Source organism: Neoarius graeffei, chromosome 26 (assembly GCF_027579695.1).
Source record: "Neoarius graeffei isolate fNeoGra1 chromosome 26, fNeoGra1.pri, whole genome shotgun sequence".
Classification (NCBI taxonomy): Eukaryota; Metazoa; Chordata; class Actinopteri; order Siluriformes; family Ariidae; genus Neoarius; species Neoarius graeffei.
Genome location: NC_083594.1, coordinates 228,589 through 254,625, shown reverse-complemented (window position 1 = coordinate 254,625; position 26,037 = coordinate 228,589). Strand labels below are relative to the sequence as shown.

At 43.1% G+C, this 26,037-nt stretch overlaps 2 protein-coding genes across 2 annotated transcripts in view; one reads left to right on the top strand and one right to left on the bottom strand.

Moving 5' to 3' along the window:
• LOC132874412 (protein phosphatase 1 regulatory subunit 1A-like) overlaps window positions 1-8,809 on the top strand; it is a 49,036-nt gene extending 40,227 nt beyond the window's left edge. The window contains exons 6-7 of the mRNA XM_060910577.1: window positions 7,469-7,567; window positions 7,655-8,809. Coding sequence (XP_060766560.1) covers window positions 7,469-7,567; window positions 7,655-7,707 — 152 coding nt within the window. The 3' untranslated portion in view covers window positions 7,708-8,809. The remainder of the gene's footprint in view (window positions 1-7,468; window positions 7,568-7,654) is intronic.
• On the bottom strand, window positions 8,351-24,959 carry LOC132874411 (dual specificity calcium/calmodulin-dependent 3',5'-cyclic nucleotide phosphodiesterase 1B-like). The gene is made up of 14 exons (XM_060910576.1): window positions 24,889-24,959; window positions 24,336-24,449; window positions 24,007-24,186; window positions 19,137-19,203; window positions 18,899-19,015; window positions 17,632-17,772; window positions 17,382-17,482; window positions 17,164-17,289; window positions 16,916-17,017; window positions 15,650-15,770; window positions 15,305-15,386; window positions 14,712-14,829; window positions 10,793-10,893; window positions 8,351-8,687 (listed from the first exon to the last, which is right to left on the bottom strand). The coding sequence occupies exons 1-14, from the start codon at window positions 24,957-24,959 to the stop codon at window positions 8,632-8,634; spliced, it is 1,497 nt and encodes a 498-aa protein (XP_060766559.1). The 3' UTR covers window positions 8,351-8,631.
• Window positions 24,960-26,037: the final 1,078 nt, after the last annotated feature.

Sequence of the window (26,037 nt, the reverse complement as noted above, 5' to 3'; positions counted from 1 at the left end):
CAGTGTGTAACGAGTGTAAAACAGTGTGTAACGAGTGTGTAACAGTGTGTCATGTGTGTAAGTGTGTCATGAGTGTGTAACAGTGTGTCATGAGTGTAAAACAGTGTGTAACGAGTGTAAAACAGTGTGTAACGAGTGTGTAACAGTGTGTCATGTGTGTGTGTGTCATGAGTGTAAAACAGTGTGTAACGATTGTGTAACAGTGTGTCATGTGTGTAAGTGTGTCATGAGTGTGTAACAGTGTGTCATGAGTGTAAAACAGTGTGTAACGAGTGTAAAACAGTGTGTAACGAGTGTGTAACAGTGTGTCATGTGTGTAACAGTGTGTCATGAGTGTAAAACAGCGTGTAACGAGTGTGTAACAGTGTGTAACAGGTGTGTAACAGTGTGTCATGAGTGTAAAACAGTGTGTAACGAGTGTAAAACTGTGTAATGAGTGTGTAACAGTGTGTCATGAGTGTGTAACAGTGTGTCATGAGTGTAAAACAGTGTGTAACGAGTGTGTAACAGTGTGTAACGAGTGTGTAACAGTGTGTCATGAGTGTGTAAGTGTGTCATGAGTGTAAGTGTGTCATGAGTGTAAAACAGTGTGTCATGAGTGTGTAACAGTGTGTCATGAGTGTAAAACAGTGTGTCATGAGTGTGTAACAGTGTGTCATGAGTGTAACAGTGTGTCATGAGTGTAAAACAGTGTGTCATGAGTGTGTAACAGTGTGTCATGAGTGTAAAACAGTGTGTCATGAGTGTGTAACATTGTGTCATGAGTGTAAAACAGTGTGTCATGAGTGTGTAACAGTGTGTCATGAGTGTAAAACAGTGTGTAACGAGTGTGTAACAGTGTGTCATGAGTGTAAAACAGTGTGTCATGAGTGTGTAACAGTGTGTAACGAGTGTGTAACAGTGTGTCATGAGTGTGTAAGTGTGTCATGAGTGTGTAACAGTGTGTCATGAGTGTAAAACAGTGTGTCATGAGTGTGTAACAGTGTGTCATGAGTGTAAAACAGTGTGTCATGAGTGTGTAACAGTGTGTCATGAGTGTGTAACAGTGTGTCATGAGTGTAAAACAGTGTGTCATGAGTGTAAAACAGTGTGTCATGAGTGTGTAACAGTGTGTCATGAGTGTAAAACAGTGTGTAACGAGTGTGTAACAGTGTGTCATGAGTGTGTAAGTGTGTCATGAGTGTGTAACAGTGTGTCATGAGTGTAAAACAGTGTGTCATGAGTGTGTAACAGTGTGTCATGAGTGTAAAACAGTGTGTCATGAGTGTGTAACAGTGTGTCATGAGTGTGTAACAGTGTGTCATGAGTGTAAAACAGTGTGTCATGAGTGTAAAACAGTGTGTCATGAGTGTGTAACAGTGTGTCATGAGTGTAAAACAGTGTGTAACGAGTGTGTAACAGTGTGTCATGAGTGTGTAAGTGTGTCATGAGTGTGTAACAGTGTGTCATGAGTGTAAAACAGTGTGTCATGAGTGTGTAACAGTGTGTCATGAGTGTAAAACAGTGTGTCATGAGTGTGTAACAGTGTGTCATGAGTGTAAAACAGTGTGTAACGAGTGTAAAACAGTGTGTAACGAGTGTGTAACAGTGTGTCATGTGTGTAAGTGTGTCATGAGTGTGTAACAGTGTGTCATGAGTGTAAAACAGTGTGTCATGAGTGTGTAACAGTGTGTCATGAGTGTAAAACAGTGTGTCATGAGTGTGTAACAGTGTGTCATGAGTGTGTAACAGTGTGTCATGAGTGTGTAACAGTGTGTAACGAGTGTGTAACAGTGTGTAACAGGTGTGTAACAGTGTGTCATGAGTGTGTAACCGTGTGTAATGAGTGTAAAACAGTGTGTAACGAGTTTAAAACTGTGTAACGAGTGTGTAACAGTGTGTAACGAGTGTGTAACAGTGTGTAACGAGTGTGTAACAGTGTGTAACGAGTGTGTAACAGTGTGTCATGAGTGTGCAACAGTGTGTAACAGTGTGTAATGAGTGTGTAACTGTTGGTGATGTGTGTTGTGAGTGTCATACAGTGTGTGATGAGTGTATTATGAGGGTATGTGTTGAGTGTGTAACAGTATGTGATGAGTGTGTTGAGTGTGTAAATGTATGTGTTGAGTGTGTAACAGTATGTGATGAGTGTGTTGAGTGTATAACACTGAGTGTGTAACAGTGTGTGTTGAGTGTGTAACTATGTGTTGAGTGTGTAGCTGTATGTGATGAGTGTGTTATGAGTGTATAAATGTGTGATAACTATGTTGTGTATAACAGCGTGTGATGAGTGTTGTGTGTAACAGTGTGATGAGTGTATTGAGTGTGTAACAGTGTGTTGTGAGTGTCATGCAGTGTGCTATGAGTGTATAACATTATGTGATAAGTGCATTGAGTGTGTAACAATGTGTGATGAGTGTGTGATGAGCGTACAGGTAGTCGTCGACTTACGACTGCGTTTGGTTGCGACTGACTGGTCGTAAACCGATCTGGTCGTAAGTCGGCCTATGTTAAATGAACATAAGTATATTGTGATGTGTAATGATATAGTAATCATCTTAAAGTCTTATTTTATCAAAATTTTCTTATTTCATTCCCTTGGCTCATTATTTGGTTTAAGTCAAACACTGCGTACTACACTGCGTACAGTACAATTCGTTTAATATGTGCAAAACAAAAAATACGAAATACAGGTGTGAAAAATAGAAAACATTTTAGTTTGAAACATACCAAAATCCAAATGTAAAACATAGCAAAATACAAAACTTAGTGACCGCTGGCATCACTGGTGCTTGGCTGTGGGTCGTCTACATCCCTTGATGAGTGTGTTGAGTGTGTAACAGTGTGTGATGTGTGTAACTGTGTGTGATGAGTGCGTTGAGTGTATAGCAGTATGTGATGAGTGTGTAACAGTATGCGATGAGTGTGCTATGAGTGTATAACAGTGTGTGATAAGTATGTTGAGTGTATAGCAGTGTGTGATGTGTGTTGAGTGTATAACAGTGTGTGATGAGTGTGTTGAGTGTGTAACAGTGTGTGATGTGTGTAACTGTGTGATGAGTGCGTTGAGTGTATAGCAGTATGTGATGAGTGTGTAACAGTATGTGATGAGTGTGTAACAGTATGCGATGAGTGTGCTATGAGTGTATAACAGTGTGTGATAAGTATGTTGAGTGTATAGCAGTGTGTGATGTGTGTTGAGTGTATAACAGTGTGTGATGAGTGTGTTGAGTGTGTAACAGTGTGTGATGTGTGTAACTGTGTGATGAGTGCGTTGAGTGTATAGCAGTATGTGATGAGTGTGTAACAGTATGTGATGAGTGTGTAACAGTTTGTGATGAGTGTGTTGAGTGTGTAACAGTGTGTGATGAGTGTGTTATGAGTGTATAACACTGTGTGGTAAGTGTGTTGAGTGTTTAACAATGTGTGATGAGTGTGTTGAGTGTATAGCAGCATGTGATATATAACATTGTGTGTGATGAGTGTGTTGCGTGTATAACAATGTGTGATGAGTGTGTTGAGTGTATAACAATGTGTGATGAGTGTATAACAATGTGTGATGAGTGCGTTGAGTGTATAGCAGTATGTGATGTGTGTTGAGTGTATAACCGTGTGTGATGTGTGTTGAGTGTATAACAGTGTGTGATGAGTGCTTTGAGTATATAACAGTGTGTGCTGAGTGTGTTGAGTGTATAACAGTGTGTGATGAGTGCTTTGAGTATATAACAGTGTGTGCTGAGTGTGTTGAGTGTATAGCAGTATGTGATGTGTGTTGAGTGTATAACCGTGTGTGATGTGTGTTGAGTGTATAACAGTGTGTGATGAGTGTGTTTAGTGTATAACAGTGTGTGATGAGTGCTTTGAGTATATAACAGTGTGTGCTGAGTGTGTTGAGTGTATAGCAGTATGTGATGTGTGTTGAGTGTATAACTGTGTGCGATGTGTGTTGAGTGTATAACAGTGTGTGATGAGTGCTTTGAGTATATAACAGTGTGTGCTGAGTGTGTTGAGTGTATAACAGTGTGTGATGAGTGCTTTGAGTATATAACAGTGTGTGCTGAGTGTGTTGAGTGTATAGCAGTATGTGATGTGTGTTGAGTGTATAACCGTGTGTGATGTGTGTTGAGTGTATAACAGTGTGTGTGATGAGTGTGTTGAGTGTATAACAGTGTGTGATGAGTGCTTTGAGTATATAACAGTGTGTGCTGAGTGTGTTGAGTGTATAACAGTGTGTGATGAGTGCTTTGAGTATATAACAGTGTGTGCTGAGTGTGTTGAATGTATAGCAGTATGTGATGTGTGTTGAGTGTATAACCGTGTGTGATGTGTGTTGAGTGTATAACAGTGTGTGTGATGAGTGTGTTGAGTGTATAACAGTGTGTGTGATGAGTGTGTTGAGTGTATAACAGTGTGTGATGAGTGCTTTGACTATATAACAGTGTGTGATGAGTGTGTTGAGTGTATAGCAGTATGTGATGTGTGTTGAGTGTATAACCGTGTGTGATGTGTGTTGAGTGTATAACAGTGTGTGTGATGAGTGTGTTGAGTGTATAACAGTGTGTGATGAGTGCTTTGAGTATATAACAGTGTGTGATGAGTGTGTTGAGTGTATAGCAGTATGTGATGTGTGTTGAGTGTATAACCGTGTGTGATGTGTGTTGAGTGTATAACCGTGTCTGTGATGAGTGCGTTGAGTGTATAACAGTGTGTGATTGTGACGACTCTGAGCGCTGCTGCTGCCGCTCTTTTTGTGAGCGCTCATGGGCGTGGCTCTGGTGCTTGTTAAGGCTGCGCCTGATTTGCTGCCTTTAAAAGGGCAGTCTTGGAGAAGATGCCAGTGTTGTTGTTGACGCTGCTCCTTTGTTCGGCTGCTCGTGTTTCTGGGTGTACGTCTGCTGTTTTGCTTTGTTTTTTGTTATGGTTTTGTTTTGTATTTTTCTTTTCATGCATTTAGTTTTACCACACTAATACTGCATGTCTGAAATGTTTAATATTATTGGTTTACTGATTAACAGGTTTTGTACGTACAACCCCGATTCCAAAAAAGTTGGGACAAAGTACAAATTGTAAATAAAAACGGAATGCAATGATGTGGAAGTTTCAAAATTCCATATTTTATTCAGAATAGAACATAGATGACATATCAAATGTTTAAACTGAGAAAATGTATCATTTAAAGAGAAAAATTAGGTGATTTTAAATTTCATGACAACAACACATCTCAAAAAAGTTGGGACAAGGCCATGTTTCCCACTGTGAGACATCCCCTTTTCTCTTTACAACAGTCTGTAAACGTCTGGGGACTGAGGAGACAAGTTGCTCAAGTTTAGGGATAGGAATGTTAACCCATTCTTGTCTAATGTAGGATTCTAGTTGCTCAACTGTCTTAGGTCTTTTTTGTCGTATCTTCCGTTTTATGATGCGCCAAATGTTTTCTATGGGTGAAAGATCTGGACTGCAGGCTGGCCAGTTCAGTACCCGGACCCTTCTTCTACGCAGCCATGATGCTGTAATTGATGCAGTATGTGGTTTGGCGGCATTGTCATGTTGGAAAATGCAAGGTCTTCCCTGAAAGAGACGTCGTCTGGATGGGAGCATATGTTGCTCTAGAACCTGGATATACCTTTCAGCATTGATGGTGTCTTTCCAGATGTGTAAGCTGCCCATGCCACACGCACTAATGCAACCCCATACCATCAGAGATGCAGGCTTCTGAACTGAGCGCCGATAACAACTCGGGTCGTCCTTCTCCTCTTTAGTCCGAATGACACGGCGTCCCTGATTTCCATAAAGAACTTCAAATTTTGATTCGTCTGACCACAGAACAGTTTTCCACTTTGCCACAGTCCATTTTAAATGAGCCTTGGCCCAGAGAAGACGTCTGCGCTTCTGGATCACGTTTAGATACGGATTCTTCTTTGAACTATAGAGTTTTAGCTGGCAACGGCGGATGGCACGGTGAATTGTGTTCACAGATAATGTTCTCCGGAAATATTCCTGAGCCCATTTTGTGATTTCCAATACAGAAGCATGCCTGTATGTGATGCAGTGCCGTCTAAGGGCCCGAAGATCACGGGCACCCAGTATGGTTTTCCGGCCTTGACCCTTACGCACAGAGATTCTTCCAGATTCTCTGAATCTTTTGATGATATTATGCACTGTAGATGATGATATGTTCAAACTCTTTGCAATTTTACACTGTCGAACTCCTTTCTGATATTGCTCCACTATTTGTCGGCGCAGAATTAGGGGGATTGGTGATCCTCTTCCCATCTTTACTTCTGAGAGCCGCTGCCACTCCAAGATGCTCTTTTTATACCCAGTCATGTTAATGACCTATTGCCAATTGACCTAATGAGTTGCAATTTGGTCCTCCAGCTGTTCCTTTTTTGTACCTTTAACTTTTCCAGCCTCTTATTGCCCCTGTCCCAACTTTTTTGAGATGTGTTGCTGTCATGAAATTTCAAATGAGCCAATATTTGGCATGAAATTTCAAAATGTCTCACTTTCGACATTTGATATGTTGTCTATGTTCTATTGTGAATACAATATCAGTTTCTGAGATTTGTAAATTATTGCATTCCGTTTTTATTTACAATTTGTACTTTGTCCCAACTTTTTTTGGAATCGGGGTTGTATATGTTGTATGATTTTCCTTTTCTTAAGTAAATTCTTTTAGTATTTGGTAATCTTGTGTCCCGTGTCCTCCTTGGTTTTGTTGTGATTCTGAGCCAGATCGTAACAGTGATGAGTGTCTTGAGTGTGTAACAGGGTGTGATGAGTGTGTAACAGTATGTGATGAGTGTATAGCAGTGTGTGATGAGTGTGTAACAGTATGTGATGAGTGTATAGCAGTGTGTGATGAGTGTGTAACAGTGTGTGATGAGTGTATAGCAGTGTGTGATGAGTGTGTTATGAGTGTATAACTGTGTGATGAGTGTGTAATGGTGTGTGATGAGTGTATAACAGTGTATGACAGTGTGTGATGAGTGTATAACAGTGTGTTATGAGTGCATAATGGTGTGTGATGGGTTAGCACATTTCATCTGTGTGTGTGTGTGTGTGTGTGTGTGTGTGTGTGTGTGTGTGTGTGTGAAACAACAGGTTAGGGTTAGTGACAGAGCATGGGGAGTGTATTTAGATTCTGATGGGTAATGCAGTGTGTGATGAGTATGGGATATTGGTATGTGTTTAGAGTGTTATTAGTGTGTGTTATCAAAATATGAGTAGTGTGTGTGATTAGTGTGTGTATTTTGAGGGTGTGATTTGCATGTGTTAGTGTGTGATTAGGGTGTGTTGTTCACATGTGAGATTAGTGTTTGTTATTAGCGTATGATTTGTGTGTGGTTTGCACATTGTGTGTGTGTGTGTGTGTGTGTGTGTGTGTGTGTGTGTGTGTGAGAGAGAAATTGGATTTTGATTCCTGTTTGATTTGTGTGATTTAACTTTTATTAGAACTTATCTGACAGTTGGTTGTTTTTCCTGACAGCGTTTTCAAAAGAGAGTTTATCAGACGCTGCAAAAATTGAAGCCTGTAATTCTCAGGACAAATCTGACACGCAGATATCAACACAGCACACACACACAGGTAAACACACATGCACATTATTAATATTATTATTCCTTTATTAATATGGAGTTTTTAATTGAGAGCGGTTCCTGTCCCTGTGTTCAGGTTCATCCTCGTCTGCATCAGGAACAGATCAGAAGAATGAAATAAAACACTGATGATGACGAAGGATAAACAGATGGATTCAGATGACATTCTGTCCACTTTATTCACTAAATATTAATGTTAATTAAATAAACACAATAGGAGAATTAAAAACAAGGGGTGGGGTTATTGGAGTGGGTGGGGCTGTCACCTACAGCTGTAATAACTTCATGAGTATCAGCCCACCCACATCACCCTCCCTGTAGTGCCAAATTGTGATGAAGCTTTTAAACTAAACTTCTTTCTCTTGTTCCTTTCACTCGTTTTCATCTCTTTTCTCTGTTCACATTCTGAGCACCAAACTTGTTAATCACTTTAATAATCACATTTCCTCTGTGGTGTGTGTGTGTGTGTGTGTGTGTGTGTGTGTGTGTGTGTGTGTGTGTGCGTGCGTGCGTGTGTGAAACAACAGTGCATGTGTTTGACTGAAACACACACCTTAATAAAATAATAGAGGTTGAAAGAAGCAGCTCATTCCTGGGAAGGTCACATTATTTTGAAGAAAAAAAAAGGCTCTGCTCCTGCTACACTACTAAAGTACGCAGTTAAGCTCATAGGGTCACTGTCATTATATTTATAATTATAATTAACTCCTCATCAATACTGCACACGACCATAAAACGCAAAACATGCTGAGAGTTTGCAGTGTGACTTCATCACATTAACGGCTTCGTACATAACAGACTTAATTTTATTTTATTAATGAACCTTTACATCCTGGTTGAAACATAATCCTGTGTGTGTGTGTGTTTATGGCAGTGTTATAAATTATATACAGTGTGGATTAAACAGTGAGGTGTGTATTTAAAATAATAAACTCAAAAATGTGTAGAATTAATTCTGCATTACAGCTGCAGTACCACATTCAGGTCACAGATCAACCTCTTCATCTTCCTCCTCTTCTTCATCTTCCTTCCTGCACTCATTTAATGCTCTTTTCATGCAGTTTCTTGTTCTGTCTGTGTTTCAGACTCATCTCTGAAATCAAACACATCTGCAGACAGACAGAGAGATTATGTACAAAATCTCATCTCATCTCATTATCTGTAGCCGCTTTATCCTGTTCTACAGGGTCGCAGGCGAGCTGGAGCCTATCCCAGCTGACTACGGGCGAAAGGCGGGGTTCACCCTGGACAAGTCGCCAGGTCATCACAGGGCTGACACATAGACACAGACAACCATTCACACTCACATTCACACCTACGCTCAATTTAGAGTCACCAGTTAACCTAACCTGCATGTCTTTGGACTGTGGGGGAAACCGGAGCACCCGGAGGAAACCCACGCGGACACGGGGAGAACATGCAAACTCCACACAGAAAGGCCCTCGCCGGCCACGGGGCTCGAACCCGGACCTTCTTGCTGTGAGGCGACAGCGCTAACCACTACACCACCGTGCCGCCCTGTACAAAATCTGTAGAATTAATTTCTTTTTTCTGTTCCAAATCAGAAATCAGTGATTTCTAATTCTGTTTTATATCAGTGTTTATATACAACCCCAATTCCAAAAAAAGTTGGGACACTGTGTAAACTGTAAATAAAAACAAAAATGTGATAATTTGCAAATCATGGAAACCCTATATTTCTTTGAAAATAGTACAAAGACAGCAGATCACATGTTGAAATTGAGAAATTTTATTGTTTTTTGAAAAATATCTGCTCATTTTGAATTTGATGTCAGCAACACGTTTCAGAAAAGCTGGGACAGGGGCGTGTTTACCACTGTGTTGCATCACCTCTACTTTTAACAACACTCTGTAAACATTTGGGAACTGAGGAGAGCAATTGCTGTAGTTTTGAAAGAGAAATGTTGTCCCATTTTTGCACGATACACAAATTCAGTTGCTCAGCAGTTCAGGTCTCCTTTGCCATATTTTGAGCTTCATAATGCGCCAAATGTTTTAAATGGGAGACGGGTCTGGATTGCAGTAGGCCAGTTTAGCACCCGGACTCTCTTACTACAGAACCATGCAGTTGTAATATGTGCAGAAAGCGGTTTGGCGTTGTCTTGCTGAAAGAAGGAAGGCCTTCCCTGAAAAATATTTGGTCTGGATGGCAGCATGTTGCTCTGAAACATGTTTATATCATTCAGCATTCATGATGCCTTCCAAGATGTGCAAGCTACCCAATGTCACGTACATTAACGCCCCCTCATACCATCACAGATGCTGCTTTTGAACTGTGCACTGATAACAAGCCGGATGGTCCCTCTCCTCTTTAGCCTGAAGGACGTGATGTCCAAGATTTCTAAAAAGAATTTCAGATTTTGATTCGTCAGACCTCGGGACAATTTTCCACTTCACCTCAGTCCATCGTAAAAGAGCTCGGGCCCAGAGAAGGGGGCGGGGGTTCTGGATATTGTTTATATCTAGTTTTAACTTGCATGTGTGGATGCAGAAATGAAGTGTTTTCACAGACGATGGTTTTCTGAAGTGTTCCTGAGCCCATACAGTGATTTCTACTACAGACACATGTCTGCTTTTAATGCAGTGTCTCCTGAGGGCCTGAAGATCACAGGCATCCAACGTCAGTTTTCAGCCTTGTCTCTTGCATACAGAGATTTCTCCAGATTCTCTGAATCTTTTAATGATATTATGGACCATAGATGATGTGATCCCCAAATTCTTTGCAATTTTACATTGAGGAACATTATTCTTAAATTGTTGTACTGTTTGCCCAAGCAGTCTTTTACAGAGCGGTGAACCCCGCCCCATCTTTACTTCTGAGAGACTCCGGCTCTCTGGGATGCTCTTTTTATACCCAATCATCTTACTGACCTGTTGCCAATTAACCTAATTACTTTTTTTTTTAGCATTACACAACTTTTCCAGTCTTTTGTTGTCCCTGTTCCAAGTTTTCTGAAATGTGTTGCTGACATCAAATTCAAAATGAGCATATATTTTTCAAAAAGCAATAAAATTTCTGTTTCAATATTTGATATGTTGTCTTTGTACTATTTTCAATGCAATATAGGGTTTCCATGATTTTGCAAATTATCGCATTCTGATTTTACTGATGTTTTACAGAGTGTCCCAACTTTTTTGGAATTGGGGTTGTACTGTGTGTGTGTACTGTATTCTTTTTATATATTAGTGTTACCATTCTTCATTTTGTTTCTCCACCTGCTCTTGTTCTCTTCAGTGTGTCTCATCCACATGGATCTAAAGCTAATGAGGTCCGCCACAGTCCACTGTAGTCCTCTGCAAACACACATATGCACATTTCTGTAATGAACATAAATGAAAAAAAGCCTTTCTCACGTATGAAACCTGTTAATGTTTGAGGTAAAAACAATGTTATAGATAAGTCAAGTTTATTTGTATCGCGCTTTTAACAATAAACATTGTCGCAAAGCAGCTTTACAGAATTTGAGCGACTTAAAACATGAGCTAATTTTATCCCTAATCTATCCCCAATGAGCAAGCCTGTGGCGACGGTGGCAAGGAAAAACTCCCTCAGACGACATGAGGAAGAAACCTCGAGAGGAACCAGACTCAAAAGGGAACCCGAGCAACGAGAGACATTTCTACTCAAAGTTTCTTTTGTAAGTTGTGCACGTGTTTAGCTAGCTTGTAAGCTAGTTCAGAGTGTGTTACTAGCATTCGTTCGTAAAAGCGAATGGACTCTTAGCCGCTGTCTAGCTAATCCAGCTAACACTATCGGCTGTGACTCATCGTTTCAACACAGAACCCTGAGGATTTATCTGAAACACTGCTAGTGTGTGCAACAAGTCGGCATTCAGACGTTGTCGCTTGCTGTCTGGGAAATACAACAGTTTCACTCTCATTCACTCAGTCTTTCTTCCGTAACAGTAAAGTGGGTGTGGTGTTTTCCCACCTGACTGTATTTAATGTGATGCTGTGGAGCACAAACCTCCATGAAATGTGTAAAATATGCGAGACCGGATATGATGTATAATTCATTCCAATTTCAAGCCATATCTGCCAATGTTTTATTGCCTTTTTTTTTATTTGCTGCTTGTTGCAAAATTCTTATAGCGTTTCAGGGAAACACATGAATATTCATGAGGAAAATGGTATCTCGTTGGCTGGCAAATGCCTTACCGTTTCAGCGCGTAGTTTTGATTTGGGAAGCTCATCTCAGAGAACACATACACAGTAATAAGCTGAGGGTTGGGGTTGATAACTGCTGTCTAATTTGGATACTGATTTTTTTTTTTTCCCCTGACAAAACAATGCAGTGAAACAAAAGTCATTCACCAGCCACTCAGGTCCCACTTTCCTCATTCACCCTGCATCAAGGAATTTTCCCACCAGTCAGTTTATGAGTATTCTGATTGTGTCGGTGTCAGTATCACTGCATCATCATTTCCATCACCGCCAGCAACATCACAACCATCACAACACATCAATCCCATGGTTCCAGTTCCCACTTGTGTGAAATGATAATTAATGTTACTCGGTCACCAGGGGATAGACGTTTCAACTTTACTGGTTTGCTCCCATTCTCACATGATCTCATTACAGCATAATAACTGAAAATAAGCGGTTTTCAGTGTGAACGGGGTCTCAGAGGAACGCTGGCTCAACCTCGTACAGTCACTAGAGGGAGGCAGAGAGCAACCAGATACATTGTTAGACAGGTTTTGGCCACCAGAGGGAGACAGAGAGCACCATTAATTATAATTAGTGGTAATCAGCTCCACCTGGACCTGAATCCGTGTAAAGTGAGCTCTGCAGGCGCTCAGTCTTCAGGCAGCGCTGCTGTTTGTTGGTGCTGAGTTCTCAGTAAACTGTGGTAATGTTCTCCTGGGTGTGTCCTGGTAATTTCTCTCGCTTCTCTATTCAGCTCTTGAGCCTCCTAATCTCTCAGCTTAAGTGCACTATGTGACCTAAAGTATGTGCACCCCTGACCATCACACCCACTGTTGATATGTCTCATTCCAGATTTATTCCTTTTTCCTGTTATAATGAGCTCCTGGGAAAGCTTTCCACTAGATTTCGGGGCGTGACTGGGGATGTGTTCATTCAGCTACAGGAGCATTAGTGAGATCAGATACTAATGTTGGGTGAGGAGGGCTGGGGTGCAGTCGGTGTTCCAGTTCATCCCAAAGGTGTACAGTGCGGTTAAATTCAGGGTCTGTGCAGGACACTCGAGTTCTTCACGCCAACCTTCACACCAGGAGCAGCACCAAAGATGTTCTTTTGCTGGTGCTTTGAGGTTGCTTGAATTTTCAGTGAGGGTGAGTTGAAAATTAAGATTTCCTGTTAATATGCTGGTTTCCACAGTTGAATTACCTCAGCTGAGGAGCTTATGCCTTCGGATTGTTTTTGTTTGTTTGTCTTTCCGTAAGCAAGTTTATGCAAAAACTACCAGCCAAGTTTTCATTAAACTAGTTGGAAAGTTGTACCATGGGCCGAGAAAGAGCCCATTAAAATTTGTGTCTGTATTAAACACAAGGTGAGATACTCGGCTCATGGGGTATGGCTGTAAGGTTTGTGAATCCGTCAACGTAAACACACCCCTGAATAAACCATTTCACACAGTTAATCCACGGCCAGGGCATGCACACCGGCAGCAGACGTACGAGGATTTGTGCACATTTCAGCCTCAGATTATGAAATCACAAACTCATGCTGTCAGTCACCAACACCTCAACCAATGAATCAATGACGTTTCACTCCAAAGTGAACTAACCCTAAAGTTATCTGAATGAGAGTTGCATAGAGATGACTATATAGAGTCAGAATTTGTGCCTCAACTATCAGATTCATTAAATTTATAATTGGGAACAGAGGGGAAAAAAAATCATGCACTTACCATTTGACATCTTCAAAACAATACATCTGTTGATTAAGTCTCCATGTGTGGACGTTTATGAAGTAGAAAAAATGAACCATTATGATTTCACTAATGCTAAATTTAAAAAGAAAATTTGTGCTCCAGCTAACAAGCCATGAAAGGTCAGATGTTCACTGAATGCTGCACCCATTGGTTGAATCAGATCATCTGTTAGATTCATGATTTTTAGTCTAAAAATAATCAGTTTGTTTTATTAATGTATTTATTTATGTTTCAAATTATAAATTATAGTATTCACACATTAAAAATTCTAAATAAACTACATAAATTTCTTGGGGTTACTAAGGGGGTGCTATGGCTATCCTCGGGGTAACTACAGTACCCCCAAGCCCCTCCTTGGCACCACCTATGATTAACACACCATATCTTCATGGAGCTTGCTTTGTTCACAGGAGCATCATCATGATGGAACAGGTTCGGGTCTCTTTTTTTCCAGTGAACTGTAAAGCTACAGAGACGTTCTACATGACTGTGTGCTTCAGACTTTGTTGGAACAGTTTGGGTAAAAAAACACATCTGGGTGTGATGGACAGGTGTCCATATAATTTTGGCCATGTAATATATATATATATATATATATATATATATATATATATATATATATATATATATATATATATTTTTTAAAATATTATTCTTTATGGGCAGTATGGTGGTGTAGTGGTTAGCGCTGTCGCCTCACAGCAAGAAGGTCCGGGTTCGAGCCCCGTGGCCGGCGAGGGCCTTTCTCTGTGGAGTTTGCATGTTCTCCCCGTGTCCGCGTGGGTTTCCTCCGGGTGCTCCGGTTTCCCCCACAGTCCAAAGACATGCAGGTTAGGTTAACTGGTGACTCTAAATTGAGCGTAGGTGTGAATGTGAGTGTGAATGGTTGTCTGTGTCTATGTGTCAGCCCTGTGATGACCTGGCGACTTGTCCAGGGTGAACCCCGCCTTTCGCCCGTAGTCAGCTGGGATAGGCTCCAGCTCGCCTGCGACCCTGTAGAACAGGATAAAGCGGCTACAGATAATGAGATGAGATTATTCTTTATAGTCTCAGTTCAGACTTTTAGTTAATCCTTGGGCCTTTTGCTTGCTCTGCACTTGGGTCCCTCCCTGTCTCCCTGGGTTGAGTTCTCGACCTTGAGCGTGAGAAACCAGGGTTCAAAGCCCACATGGTATGACCTTAGTTGAGTGGATACAGAAGCAGTAACACACACCGGTATCTGCTGCAGGTTGGTGATGGATCAGTTGTGTCCTGGATCAGAGGGATGACGATTTTCTCTGACATGTCACTGATTAATGAAAACGTCGGCTCCACGATGAACTCGATAAAGGCTTAAAGATGCAAAAACATCGCAGTCACTTATGTATTTAACATTAATCATCAATTAGCATATAATTTATTACATTAATCAATTAACATTACTATTTAATATTAATCATCTCTCTTCCTATACAGCCCCGCCCTTGAATATACTGCCCCACCCCTGAACACAGTCCCACCCTTTAAACATACACACCACCCCTAAGATGTACAGTACCACCCTTTAAACTTACAATCCTACTCCTTAAACATACACTCCACCCCAATACATATAGTCCCGACCCTTGAATTTGCAACATGGCCACTCAGGTTGTTGGCTCAGCTGTTGTGTTTTGACCCTGTGTGTGTGTGTGTGTGTGTGTGTGTGTGTGTGTGTGTGTGTGTGTGTGTGTTTAAATTGCTTTGTTCACCTGTTGTATTTGAGATGTTTTGTGTGTGTGTGTGTGTGTGTGTGTGTATGTGTGAGAATGTAGTGAGGTGTCTCACCGATCTGAGACTGAACCACAGGTGTGTTCTGTCTGTCACACAGAGGTGAGATCATCAAACCCAGTTCAGCTTCTTTATCTCCCTGCAAAATACACACACACACACACACACACACACACACACACACACACACAAACAAACAAAACCATATTTTAATTTGAGGAATAAACAAAATTAACTTTTAGATGATAAACAAACATATTAATGTTTGATGATATGGTGGAGATACACCTGCACTTATTATTATTATTATTATTATTATTATTATTGTTGTTGTTGCTGTTGTGTGTGATGATTGTGCTGTAATCTGTGTGTGTGTGTGTGTGTGTGTGTGTGTACACATACCTGTGTGAAAAACTCCTCCATCAGTCTGGAGGTCCAGCGTGAGTGTAAACTCCAGGATTTAGCAGGATGACTGATATCAGCCGCGTGCAGAATCAGAGACAACGCCTTCGGTTTATCAATGCTGATTAACACACACACACACATGTATGTATGTATGTATGTATGTATGTGTGTGTGTGTGTAAAATCTTAGGCATGTAGAGCAAAGATACCTTCAAAAATAATGATTGAATGAATGAAGCACAGAAAAGTCAGTAAACTTTATTCCTCTGTGTGTGTGTGTGTGTGTGTGTGTGTGTGTGTGTGTGTGTGTGTGTGTGTAAAAACACAAGAGAACTGAATTTCAGTGAAAAATTAGTCAAAGACTGTTTGCTTTTCCCACATGGGCCGGACGTGCTGAAGTCGAGCTGGAGAACTTCAACAGAAGGACAGGAACAGTGGAGCAGTGAGAAGGCTACAGTGAAGGAAAACGTGAAAAAGAGACGATGAAGAAAATGAAAGCATGGCCTGTAGTGTTGGTCTCATGGATGCTTTGACAGTGGAAGAATGGGACACTTCCACAGAATGAGTCGAACAGTATTTCCTGTATAACCACGCTGAAGACGGTAGGAAAGTCTCAGGGCTGCTGAGTGTCACAGGAGTAAAGGCATATCATCTGCTACATGGTCTAATCATGTCTCAAAAATCTTCCCAGAAATCATTCAGAGAGATATCTCGACTATAGTAGCATTTACAAAATGCATTAACGATGGCAAGAACAACAGGGGTGTGTTTCATGTTGTGGAACGTTGGTGAGATGAGTTTGTCACTGACGTTATAGCAGCGATAAACACTCATTCCCCCTCTAAACTCTTTACTCTCTCTTAGAGTTAATAAGAGAAAAAAACAATCACAGCTTTTCGTTTTCCTGAGAAACTGTAAAGAAGTGCAAACTCCTCTGTCAGAAACCTTACAGTTCCGACTTCACCTCTGACTGTTACACAGCACTGACACTGCAGACTCCTTCCGGAGATGTGATATACACACACATTTCTCCTGACACAGAACTTCACCACATCAGCGATTACAGAGCATCTGCTGGACATGCCCTGAATGAGCCGTTACTATAGAAACAATAACGTATCAGGACAAGAGCGTTAATATAAACCTACACTACTGTCAGAGCTGTTGTTAGAGAGAATTAATTAACACCTTCTGACCAATCAGAGTCCAGAACTCAGCAGTGCCATGTGATTATTATTACTGATGTGTGTTACTGAGTGTTTACCTCTCATTTTCCTGTAAACATGTCCTCATGGCTTTGACCTGCAGAACATGAGAGGACATGTCTGTACCCAACACCATCTCTATCACCAGAGACCGCAGCTCACTGACACACACACACACACACACACACAGAATATACAGATAACATAATCAACACAGAACTGTCTGGCTCAGAATCAGAGGTGTGTGTGTGTGTGTGTGTGTGTGTGTGTGTGTGTGTGTGTGTGTGTGAGAGAGAGAGAGACTCACAACCATTCAGGGCGTGTCAGGTTCGTGAAGATATTTGTGTTTTCATCCTGCAGGAGGCGGAATGCGGCACTGATGTGGTGACTCTCCTGCACCGAGCGATCGTTATAGATCATTGCCAATTCAGAACTACACACACACACACACACACACACACACACAAAGTGTGTGATTATAATATCACACTTCTTTTAGCAGCTGATACACACCATGTTACGCACCGCGTGTGTATGTGGAAGTTGTTGGTGTTTCCTGCGTGTTCATAATCATGAATTGCTGCTGCAAACAGACAGGCCAACACCTCCAACTCTGTCAACCAGTACTGCGCGCACACACACACACACACACACACTATTTACTTATAAACCCCCACATTGTGGAATTACATACAAACAGCAGGTCAATAGGGCATTCACTGTTCACATGAAATTAAAACTTTCTGAATTTAAAGAGAGAGAGAGAAACAAGTACCAGTACTCCAGTGCGCAGCAGTAGACAGTGCAGTGTGTGTGTGACGTCAGCAGCGTGTATGTGATTGTGATACACATTTGTGTGTTTGCTGTAACCGCGTTCCAACTCAAACAGGAATGACATTAAACAAGAGATTGGCACCTGGAAACACACACACACACACACTTACACAGGTTTTAGTGTGTTTAGTGTTTTAGTAATGAGTGATTAGTGTGTTCAGGGTTTAGTGATGGGTGATTAGTGTGTTCAGTGTTTAGTGATTAGTGTGTTTATTGTTTCGTGTGTTTAGTGTCAGCGGGTTAGAAAATCAGAGTTTGGAGCCGTATCCATACATGGCCACTCCAGACTGTCAGTAAACCCGCTGGTGAAGAGCTGACTACAAACATGGACAGCTCAAACTACAACTCCCAGAACACACAGCGCCCTCTGTCTCCCGCCTTCTAACACACAGCTGACATCCATTTCCTCATCACCTGCCCCTGCATATAAACACCAGTCACACAAGCACTCAGTGCAAAGTATCGTTCTGGTTCACCGATCATACCAAGCCTTGTTATCTCTCTGACTGCCTTTCTACCATTCTGACCTTTGCTAGTGTTTCTCGTTTCCTCGATCTCTGTTTACCTCTGATATTCTGTTTGCCAATCGCCTGACCCTAGCGTGTTTACTGACCTTGATTCCTGTCTCTCAATTTGGCTTGGTTCACTTTTCTAAAGCTGTCTTCCGCTGTACATCCATCCATAAGTGCCTGCGTACTCACTCGGACTACATTTCCCAAGTGCCACAGTGAGGGAGGGGCTCTCCAGAATATTAGGAAGTGCACCCATTTCTCATCTTCCCAGTAATCACCCCTCAGCAAACACTCACTCAGCGTGTGAAGGATCGTTCTGTGTCCTTGTGCCTGATCGTACCAAGGCTTGGATTATAGTTCCTGACTTCCTGTGACTTTGACCCTGCATTCCATTAATTTTCTGACTCTGCACTCTCGCCTGACCTCTAATAAACTCTTCGTACATCGCCCGACCCTGACTATGTCTTCTCTTTACCGATTTGGATTTGGTTTCCAGTTTGTGATGCACCCGCTCTCCCTTGCACCTGCATCCGTAAGTGTCTGCACCCTGACATTTAGTTTGTTCAGTGTTTAGTAGTGATTAGTGTGTTTAGTGTGTAGTATTTGGTATGTTCAGTGTTTTAGTGATTAGTGTGTTTGGTGATTAATGTGTTCAGTGTTGAGTGATTAGTGTGTTTAGTGTGTTTAGTGTTGTACCTTAAATCTGCTGTTCAGTTGGTGTTTGATGATCAGCTCAATGAAGAGCGTTTTTAGTGAGTGGCCGGAACTGCAAGCATCCAGAGCAAACACATCAAAACTCCACTTGTCCAAATCCTGAGGAGTAAAACACAATCAACACACACAATCAACACACACAATCAACACATTATTAACACACAGTCAACACTTGACACTGCACTGTGTGTAACGTTCTGGATGTAAAGAGGAACATTACCCTTAAAAAGTTGAGCACGCCAGCAGGTTGGTCTGGGATCGCGGCTGAGTATGCTTTCCGGAACATCCTACACATACACAACAAGAGAACATTACACACATTAATAATCTTCATATAAGATACAACATATAGAAAATATAATCTACAACACTGCATCATACTTAATGTTTACTGTAACAGCATACTCCTGTAACCAATCATAACACAGTACCCGCCCACAACGCCAATGGAACCAATCCAACAACAGTTCCTGCACACAGTGTATCCACTTAGATTACCGTTTCCAAAAGAATCTATGCAGTCTATAAAATGCACAACTGTGACCTGTCTTTAGCATATTGTGGTTTGGGACACAGCCACTGACGGGAGGAAAATTACCCTTAAAAAGTATTATATGTACATTAGCAACAGAACAGAGGGGACACCATGGGAAGGGACACTTAGGGAAGAGACTGGAGAGAAACAAATGAGCAATGGGGACCCTGAGGGAAGGGACACTGAGGGAACGGATGGAGAGAGATGAATGAACAGAGGGGACACTCAGTGAAGAGACTGGAGAGAGATGAGTGAACAGAGGGGACACTGAGGGGAGAGACTGGAGAGAGACGAGTGAACAGAGGGGACACTCAGTGAAGGGACTGGAGAGAGACAAGTGAACAGAGGGGACACTCAGTGAAGGGACTGGAGAGAGACAAGTGAACAGAGGGGACACTCAGTGAAGGGACTGGAGAGAGATGAGTGAACAGAGGGGACACTCAGTGAAGGGACTGGAGAGAGATGAGTGAACAGAGGGGACACTCAGTGAAGAGACTGGAGAGAGACGAGTGAACAGAAGGGACACTCAGTGAAGAGACTGGAGAGAGACGAGTGAACAGAAGGGACACTCAATGAAGGGACTGGAGAGAGACGAGTGGACAGAGTGGACACTCAGTGAAAAAAGTGTAGAGAGATGAGTGAACAGAAGGGACACTCAGTGAAGAGACTGGACAGAGAAGAGTAAACAAAGGGTCCAGTCAGTGAGGAGACTGTACAGAGACGAGTGAAAAGAGGGGTCACTGAAGGAAGGGACTGGAGAGAGATGAGTGAACAAAGGGGACACTCAGTGAAGTGACTGGACAGAAACGAGTGTACAGAGAGGACACTCAGTGAAGAGACTGGACAGAAATGAATGAACAGAGGGGGCACTCAGTGAAGAGACTGGACAGAGATGAATGAACAGAGAGAACAGTCAGTGAAGGGACTGGAGAGAGATGAGTGAAAAGAGGGAACACTCAATGAATGGACTGGAGGGAGACAAGTGAACAGAGGGGACACTCAGTGAAGAGACTGAAGAGAGATGAGTGGACAGAGGGGACACTCAGTGAATGGACTGGAGAGAGACAAGTGGACAGAGAGGACATTCAGTGAAGAGACTGGAGAGAGATGAGTGGCCAGAGGGGACTCTCAGTGAAGGGAATGGACAGAGACAAGTAACCAGAGAAGACACTTAGTGAATGGACTAGAGAGAGACAAGTGGACAGAGAGGACACTTAGTGAAGAGACTGGAGAGAGCTGAGTGGACAGAGGGGACACTCAGTGAAGAGACTGGAGAGAGACAATTGAACAGAGAGGACACTCAGTGAAGGGACTGGAGAGAGATGAATGAACAGAGGGGACATTCAGTGAAGAGACTGGACAGAGACAAGTAACCAGAGGAGACACTCAGTGAATGGAGTGGAGAGAGATGAGTAGACAGAGGGGACAATCAGTGAAGAGACTGGAGAGAGAGACGAATGAACAGAGAGAACACTCAGTGAAGGGACTGGAGAGAGACGAATGAACAGAGGGGACACTCAATGAATGGAGTAAACAGGGGGACACTCAGTGAAGGGACTGGAGAGAGAGATGAGTGAACAGAGGTGACACTCCGTGAAGGGACTGGAGAGAGAGATGAGTGAACAGAGGGAACACTCAATGAATGGACTGGAGAGAGAAGAGTGAACAGAGGGGACACTCAGTGAAGAAACTGGACAGAGAAGACTAAACAGAGGAGACACTCAGTGAAGAGACTGGAGTGAGACAACTGAACAGAGGGGATACTCAGTGAATGGACTGGAGAGAGGCGAGTAAACAGAGGGGACACTCTGTGAAGAGACTGGAGAGAGATGAGTGAACAGAGGGGACATTCAGTGAAGGGACTGGAGAGAGATGCATGAACAGATGGGACACTCAGTGAATGGACTGGAGAGAGACGAGTGAACAGAGGGGACACTCAGTGCAGGGACTGGAGAGAGACAAGTGAACAGAGGAGACACTCAGTGAACAGACTGGAGAGACATGAGTGAAAAGAGGGAGCACTCAGTGAAGTGATTGGAGAGAGATGAGTGAACAAAGGGGACACTCAATGAAGGAACTGCTGGGAGACGAGTGAACAGAGGGGACACTCAGTGAAGGGACTGGAGAGAGATGAGTGAACAGAGGAGATACTCAGTGAAGAGACTGGAGCAAAACGAGTGAACAGACGGGACACTCAGTGAAGGGACTGTACAGAAACAAGTGAAGAGAGTGGACATTCAGTGAAGAGACTGGACAGAAAAGAGTAACCAGAGGAGACACTCAGTGAAGAGACTGGAGTGAGACAACTGAACAGATGGGACACTCAGTGAAGAGACTAGACAGAAACGAGTAAACAGAGAGGACACTCAGTGCAGAGACTGAAGAGAGATGAGTGGACAGAGGGGGCACTCTGTGAAGAGACTGGAGAGAGATGAGTAACCAGAGGAGACACTCAGTGAAGGGACTGGAGAGAGACGAGTAAACAAAGGAGACACTCAGTGAAGGGACTGGAGAGAGATGAGTGAACAGAGGGGACACTCAGTGAAGGGACTGGAGAGAGATGAGTGAACAGAGGGGACACTCAGTGAAGGGACTGGAGAGAGATGAGTGAACAGATGGGACACTCAGTGAAGGGACTGGAGAGAGATGAGTGAACAGAGGGGACACTCAGTGAAGGGACTGGAGAGAGATGAGTGAACAGAGGGGACACTCAGTGAAGGGACTGGAGAGAGATGAGTGAACAGATGGGACACTCAGTGAAGGGACTGGAGAGAGATGAGTGAACAGAGGGGACACTCAGTGAAGGGACTGGAGAGAGATGAGTGAACAGAGGGGACACTCAGTGAAGGGACTGGAGAGAGACGAGTAAACAAAGGAGACACTCAGTGAAGGGACTGGAGAGAGACGAGTAAACAAAGGAGACACTCAGTGAAGGGACTGCAGAGAGACGAGTAAACAAAGGAGACACTCAGTGAAGGGACTGCAGAGAGACGAGTGAACAGAGGGGACACTCAGTGAAGGGACTGGAGAGAGACGAGTAAACAAAGGAGACACTCAGTGAAGGGACTGGAGAGAGATGAGTGAACAGAGGAGACACTCAGTGAACAGACTGGAGAGACACGAGTGAAAAGAGGGAGCACTCAGTGAAGTGATTGGAGAGAGATGAGTGAACAGAGGGGACACTCAATGAAGGAACTGCTGGGAGACGAGTGAACAGAGGGGACACTCAGTGAATGGACTGGAGAGAGATGAGTGAACAGAGGGGACACTCAGTGAAGGGACTGGAGAGAGATGAGTAAACAGAGGGGACACTCAGTGAAGAGACTGTACAGAAACGAGTGAACAGAGTGGACATTCAGTGAAGAGACTGGACAGAAAAGAGTAACCAGAGGAGACACTCAGTGAAGAGACTGGAGCGAGACAACTGAACAGATGGGACACTCAGTGAAGAGACTAGACAGAAACGAGTAAACAGAGAGGACACTCGGTGCAGAGACTGAAGAGAGATGAGTGGACAGAGGGGGCACTCTGTGAAGAGACTGGAGAGAGATGAGTAACCAGAGGGGACACTCAGTGAATGGACTGGAGAGAGATGAGTGAACAGAGGGGACACTCAGTGAAGGGACTGGAGAGAGACGAGTAACCAGAGAAGACACTCAGTGAATGGACTGGAGAGAGATGAGTGAACAGAGGGGACATTCAGTGAAGGGACTGGAGAGAGATGAGTGAACAGAGGGGACATTCAGTGAAGATACTGGACAGAGATGAGTAACCAGAGGAGACACTCAGTGAAGAGACTGGAGAGAGATGAATGAACAGAGGGGACATTCAGTGAAGAGACTGGACAGAGACGAGTGGACAGAGGGGACACTCTGTGATGAGACTGGAGAGAGACAAGTGAACAGAGGGGACACTCAGTGAAGGGACTGGAGAGAGATGAGTAACCAGAGGAGACACTCAGTGAATGGACTGGAGAGAGATGAGTGAACAGAGGGGACATTCAGTGAAGGTACTGGAGAGAGATGAGTGAACAGAGGGGACACTCAGTGAAGGGACTGGAGCGAGACGAGTAACCAGAGGAGACACTCAGTGAATGGACTGGAGAGAGATGAGTGAACAGAGGGGACATTCAGTGAAGGGACTGGAGAGAGATGAGTGAACAGAGGGGACACTCAGTGAAGGGACTGGAGCGAGACGAGTAACCAGAGGAGACACTCAGTGAAGACTGGACAGAGATGAGTGGACAGAGGGGACACTCGGTGATGAGACTGGAGAGAGACAAGTGAACAGAGGGGACACTCAGTGAAGGGACTGGAGAGAGACGAGTGAACAGACGGGACGTGGATATCCGGGTGAGATGCTGCCGGAAACGATGGAATCATTCTGAAGAAGAATTTGTGATGTAATAATCTCAATCCTGAATTTGTAATCCTGACATCTTTATTCCTGAGTTTGATTTGTACCTGCTGTTTAAATGTACTTACACATTGTGTGTGTGTGTGTGTGTGTGTGTGTGTGTGTGTGTGCGTGCATCCGCGTGCTTGTTGTGTCTCACCTTTCCACGAATATTCCGGCCTGCACTGCACGAACAATGCTGCGGAATCTTGGCTTTTCCTCCAGCTGCCGGCTGATTGGCTGGACTCTTTGAGTGAATGTGGCTGCGAGCCAATCACGAACCTCCACAGGAACAACATCAGAGCGAAGCTGCAGGTCGTCATCAGCATCGAAGGAAGTCCTCACACACACACACACACACACACACACATAGAGTGTGAAGCCTGTAGTAAGTGCACTGTAATAATAAATGGTGTGTGTGTGTGTGTGTGTGTGTGTGTGTGTGTGTGTGTGTGTGTGTGTGTGTGTGCGTGTGTGTGTGTGTGTTACTGTGTTCTGTCAGTGTGAAGTGCATGCAGTAATGAGGCAGTAAACTCCAGGTTCCTCTTCAGCTCCTCAAAGTCCACATCACTGGCCTCCAACTGCTGCACCATCTGCTTCAGCCTACACCACAAAACACATAGCCTAAACATAGTGTGTGTGTGTGTGTGTGTGTGTGTGTGTGTGTGTGTGTGTGTGCGCACCTTACCTACAGATGGGAGAGTGCAGGAGTGATTTTTTTTCACATTCACTAATTCAGCCATTTTACACACACACACACACACACACACACACACGCACGCACGCACACAGAGCGTGAGAGAGGCAGAGAGAGACAAATGGAGAGACTCAGAAAAAGTGAGCAGAGAGAAGATTTCTGTCCTGTGTTTGAGTCTCTCTCTCTCTCTCTCTCTCTCTCTCTCTCTCTCACACACACACACACACGCGCACACCCATTGTGTTTCAGGAGGGGTACTGTACTAAACTGTGACTCATAAAAATCATGCTGTTGTGTGTGTGTGTGTGTGTGTGTGTGTGTGTGTGTGTGTGTGTGCGCGCGTACAGTTTGATGGTGGACCTCCATGTGTCCACACTGATGTGTGTGTTCAGTTTTTTTCCGTGTTGTGGTGCCATGGTGCGTCTCCTCCCCGATGACCTTCAAACTAATGGACAAACACTTTATTTTCCACTCACCGCGTCAGCAGAGTCTCTAAAGAGGAACACACACACACTAAAATAAAGTAGTGTGTGATGCTCAGGAGTGTGGTGTGAAAGAACAAGAGTGTATGATGTCAAAGGGAGCATGTGATTGGACAGCAGCACCATTACAGTGATGTTATCAGCAGCCACATCTCCAGTTTTTATCATTTATACAGCAGTAAGAAAGAAAAACACACACACACACACACACACACACAGAGATTCACACAATTTTTTGGGAAATATCTCTGACTTCCTCCATCGAGAAGCAAAGTCCCTGTGGGCGTGGTTTGTTGTTATGCAGACTGACGTTCAGTGAATTCTGGAGACACGCAGGAGCCAGAAGTGACCTTCACTTGCTGCACCAGTTTATATCACACACAAGGAGATGAAATAAACGACAGATCTGACATGAGCTGATTATCACCACAGGGAAACTTCACCTCACACACGTTTCTATAAAATGTCCTTTATTTATTTATTTGTTTATTTACTTAATTTAAATTAAAACTAAAACTTTCTGTTTCATGGTGTAACGTCGTGGTGTGTCGCTGCTGGAACTGATCAGTTTACTGATAGTTTAATGTGATTTAAATCGGACTTAAAGGGTTACCAAATATAATATATACAGTTGCTGATGTGACAAAGTAACGTATTCTTAAGTATTCTATCAAATTTATATACTAGAAAACAACGAAATATCTTGGTAATTGTAAATATAATAGTCGGTACGCTAAACGGCACAAGAGTCGCCATTTTTAAAAGACCGTGACGTCAGCCCTACCCACTGCACTAGGAGAGAAGCGTGTAATCATGGCATCGGGCGCATCAAGTGAAAGCGACAGCTCTGTCGAATCATACGAAGAGATCCCGCAAGACACACTGCAAGCAGGCTATGGCTTAGAAGGGTACCAGTTTGAACCTAGGAGAGGTACTCTCGACTCCGGTGATGACGAAAGAAGAGAAGAAAGCTCGAACTCGCTTGGTGTTTTTCAGCGGAAACGAGTGAAAA

What these genes read in the sequence shown, in the direction of transcription:
- LOC132874411 (XM_060910576.1), bottom strand. Translation starts at nt 24,959, where the DNA reads ATGGCACCACAACACGGAAAAAAACTGAACACACACATCAGTGTGGAC. An exon ending in TGGAGGTCCACCATCAAACT is followed by an intron (nt 24,450 to 24,888) that starts GTACGCGCGCAC and finishes TTTGTGGTGTAG; the next exon opens with GCTGAAGCAGATGGTGCAGC. An exon ending in GCCGGAATATTCGTGGAAAG is followed by an intron (nt 19,204 to 24,006) that starts GTGAGACACAAC and finishes GTGTATGTGTAG; the next exon opens with GATGTTCCGGAAAGCATACT.